The sequence below is a fragment of the Octopus bimaculoides genome, chromosome 6, assembly GCF_001194135.2.
Source record: "Octopus bimaculoides isolate UCB-OBI-ISO-001 chromosome 6, ASM119413v2, whole genome shotgun sequence".
In the NCBI taxonomy this organism is placed as follows: Eukaryota; Metazoa; Mollusca; class Cephalopoda; order Octopoda; family Octopodidae; genus Octopus; species Octopus bimaculoides.
The window spans coordinates 77,387,324-77,391,873 of NC_068986.1; the positions used below are offsets into that span (position 1 = coordinate 77,387,324).

General features: G+C 40.7%; 1 protein-coding gene across 2 annotated transcripts in view; it reads right to left on the bottom strand.

The window, feature by feature from the left end:
• LOC106884337 (multidrug resistance-associated protein 1) overlaps positions 1–4,550 on the bottom strand; it is a 93,563-nt gene that overhangs the window by 73,012 nt on the left and 16,001 nt on the right. For both annotated transcript variants that reach the window (XM_014935675.2, XM_014935674.2), the window contains exon 4: positions 721–855. In XM_014935675.2, the coding sequence (XP_014791161.1) occupies positions 721–855 (135 nt within the window). The remainder of the gene's footprint in view (positions 1–720; positions 856–4,550) is intronic.

Sequence of the window (4,550 nt, forward strand, 5' to 3'; positions counted from 1 at the left end):
GAGAGAGAGAGAGAGAGAGATAGAGAGAGCAATATTCCATAGTGGGCTAATCTGAAGTTTGTAGACTGTCAGTAATCATCTGAAGCTGAAATATTTCCTGGCCCCAAAGAAAAGCGGTTGGGATGTAGCCCATGTTAAATGCTAGGTTTCACTATCACTTGGGAGAGATCGTTAATTAATCTGAAACTCAACATATGGAACAATTCTAAAGGTTCTAGCTCTGTTTTGCTTATGATCAAGAGGTACAAGTATGTCAAGTGACTATATTTTTTCAATACATGTAGCATCTGTATTTTCTGGTCATGGAAAAAGACAAGATTAACACATCTTTATAATAGATGTCTTTCCATGCACTTAAGGTGCAAGTGGATTGATACATGATTGGGGAAGACTAGAGAAAAAGAAAGGAAGGGATGTATCACCTGTATAAGAGTGGATGCTGCTGAATATGACAGCAAGTAGGCCATTGATGTCTAGAAGGAAGAGAGTAGGAAACAAAACCAAACTCTAGATAGAATGAAGAATAGAAAGAACTTATGATTTTTTGTTTATGATTCTAAATCTCATTTAGTGTTTATAAAGATGCAAAAACATATAAAAATATGTGTGAGTGTGTGTATGCTTCTCTCTCCTTGTCTTGACTGTTTGGTGGTTGTAAAGGAATGTCACTATTATACAAGTAGTGTCTTCTATAAAGATGCAAAAATAGTGATAACTTACTCCAATGACTGACTTCACATGTGATATGATCATCAGAGAGTGTCCAATTAACAGTAGCAACCAGAATGCAACAAGAATGCCAGATGATGTGATGCCACCTTTTCTTTCAATGTGAAGAAATATCAGAACCAATAACTGGAATAAAAAAACAAAACAAATAGCAAACAATTTACTTATGATATAAATAGAAATAACGATAGTTTACTAGAAGTAATTTTATGAATATTTAAATTAACAAAATTCAACATTTTTTTGAAGAAGTTAGCCTCCCAACATCATAGTTTTGCGTTCAGTCCCAGCATGTGGCACCTTGGGCAAGCATCTTCTGCTATAGACCTGGATCAACAAAACATTTGTGAGAAAACGGCCACGCTCGAAATGGTGTCTTTTATGTGCCACCCGCACAAGCCAGTCCAGGGGCACTGGCAACGATCTCACTCGAAAATCCTACGGGAGCCAGTCAGGCGGTACTGGCAACGGCCACGCTCAAAATGGTGCATCTCATGTGCCACCCGCACAAGAGCCAGTCCAGGGGCACTGGCAACAATCTTACTTGGCTTGCCGGGTCTTCTCACGCACAGCACATTTCCAAAGGTCTCGGGTGTATAACAATGCATAACTTTTGTCAGTGATGCAGCTTTTCTGTCTTTACTGACAGACTTATCCCCTAAACCTTTCTTGAAGACTTTCCTTCTCATCAACAAATCACAAAACATGTGATAGTTAAAATTTGAAGGTCTGTAATTTCACCAAACATAACAGCAACAAATGCTGTTTTTTTCAATCATTGTAAAACTATACAATTTACATGTAAAAACGAAAGATTTAAATGATTTTGTTTTGAATATCACTTGAAAGTGATATTCGTTTTCAATATCACTTCAAAGCTGAGAAAACATATTCTTATATTGACAAACTAACAGACATGGGAAACAGAAAAACTTGTTCAGAATGTACCATCTCGTCATTCACTCAGACTATCATAATACTTTCAATCAAAATAACGACGACATTCCTTGCTGCCCACTTCAGTTTTGATTTTCAGTTTAAACTTTGGTTTCTCTTTTCCGAGAATGATAATATTCTTCTTATCTGTTTCAAAGTTGGGGAAAGTAGAGAGAAAACTGAACTAACTGACTATTTTGCCATCCTGGGAGTGACTGAAGGCATGAAAAACTCTACTGGGTTATAATCTTTTTAAATGAATCGAAGCTTTATGCTAATAGATAATTTAGGGGCTACTTTACATTTTTATGTAACCTTTCTTAAATAAATATTCAAAACTAAATTTTAAAGCATTAGCATGAAAACTTTACTTCTTAATTACACACACAAATTGCCGGTTTCTTCTTTTCACTCTGTGTGAAATAGTCAGGAAAGGTGCAGTGCATGTGTTGCATACATAGACCCTTCGCCCCTTATATATATGCATGTGTGTGTGAGTGTGTGTGTATGTTTCTCCTTCCTGGTCTTGACTGTTTAGTGGTTGTAAAGGAGTATCATATAAGCAGTGTCATTCATCATCATCATCATTTAACATCCATTGTCCATGCTGGCATGGGTTGAACAGTTCGACCAGGGCTGGTAAGCTGAGGGGCTGCACCAGACTCCAGTCTGATTTGAATTGTTCTACTTGAACTTATTCTGTCTCACATATATATCATCATCATCATCATTGTTTAATGTCCATTTTCCATGCTGGCATGGGTTGGATGGTTTGACTGGGGTCTGGGAAGCCAGGAGGCTGCACCAAGCCCCAATCCGGTTTGGCAGTGTTTCTACAGCTAGATGCCCTTCCTTACGCCAACCACTCCGAGAGTGTAGTGGGTGCTTTTTACGTGCCAAGGAGCTGGCATCGACCACGATCGGATGGTATTTTTACGTGCTACTAGCATGGAAGCCAGTCAAGGCAGCATTAGCATTGGCCACGTTCGGATGGTGCTTTTTACATGCTACCGGCACAGGGCTCACAACTACAATTTCCATTTGATTTGATTTTGATATTGATGTACTTGACTCAATAGGTCTCCTCAAGCATGGCACGTCACCCTATGATCCAAAGTACTTCTGAGTTGACTGGTTATGTGACACAGGTGTAGGTTACAGCTGTGGAATCACTTTTTTTGTTAGGTCTTACCTCCAGATGTCTCGGCCTTTTGTCATTACTTCTATGAGGCCCAACATTTGAAGGTCAAGCTTCACAACCTCGTCCCATGTCTTCCTGGGTCTCCCTCTACCCCGGATTCTTTCCACTGTTTGGAAGTGGCACTTTTTCACACAGCTCTTCTCGTCCATCTGCAGTACATGACCATATCAACGCAAACATCTCTCTTGCACGCCACATCCAATGCCTTTTACGTCTAACATTTCTCTCAGGGCGCTTACACTGTCGTGTGTGCACACTGACATTACTCATCCAGTGGATCATGCTAGCTTCATTTCTTTCAAGCCTATGCATGTCTTCAGTAGTCATGGCCCATGTTTCACTGCTATGAAGCATGGCAGTTCGCACACATGCATCATACAATCTACCTTTCACTCTAAGCGAGAGGCCCTTAGTCACCAGTAGGGGTAGAAGTTTTCTGAACTTTGCCCAGGCTATTCTTATTTTAGTGGTAACACACTGAGCATCCACCCCCACTACAAACTTGATCACCTAGGTGCCGGAAGCTATCAACTACTTCTAGTTTCTCCCCCCTGGCATGTGATGGAGTCTATTTTCTGAGTATCCGTGGTGTTTATTGCCCCTGTGCATCAGCTGCACATGAAAGCTATCTTCTCAGTTAATCTTCCTTTGAGTTGCTGCACCTCTTATGTGTACACACCTTACACTTGGTACAGCTTATGGTTTTTTTTTTATGGCTGGATTCCTTTCATAACACCAAGCACCCAGCAGAGTGGGCTGAGTGCTTTTTATGTGGCACCAGCACTGGCAGGGTCACCAAGTAACTTGCAAGACAAAGATCCTTTAAGAGGGAGGGGGCACTGGAGGAGGTGATGTTTTGCCAGATGATGAAAGGTTAGAGTGTGACAGAAAGATAGAAGCAGGTCTTGTTATAGAGGAGGTACATAGTTATCTGGTTTGTGTGTGAGTGAAAGAATGCTAGACAGAATTATTCTGGTTATTAAACAAGTGACCCAACTTCACTTGTAGATTAACACACCTGAAGTGTTGGCTGGCTTCAAGAATTTGAAGATAAAGCCAAGACTATATTCAGTTACTCCCTTTTCTGTTATCTTGTGCTTTCAACTTTTAAAAATTGATTAAGCTTTATTTCAATTAAAGTATAATACTATTGCCATCAAAAATAAAAGGATTCTGTCTATTAAATCTAAAAAAATTGTAATAAAACGAAAGGAAAAATTACGAAAAAGAAACAATGTTGATGGACAGTGAAAGAAGCCACTGTATGTGTGTGTGTCTGTTTGTGTCCCCTTAGGAGAGTTATTGTCATATAAGTAGAGTAGTGTCATTCATTTCCAATTATCTGCAGAAACATGTCTTACCAAGGGAAAATATTACCTTGCTTGGAAACTGTGGTATGACGTCAGTGTCTGGGGAGGCTGACCGGAAGGGCGAGTCGACCAGAAGGGGAAACAGGGCAGAGGGAGCCTCGATCGGCGTTCGTGCCCTTTTTCAACGGGGCTGCGGTCAGGACAAGACGCATTAAGCGACGGTCTAGGTTTGGGAGAAGCAGCTGCTATACCTGGTGTACCTTGGGTCGGGGCAAGCTTCAAGGATCGGATACCGCAAGACGGACTCGCAGTCGAGGAAAGGAAAACCGAGGTAAGGCGATTACATCTACTCGTACGCACACACCACAGAAACT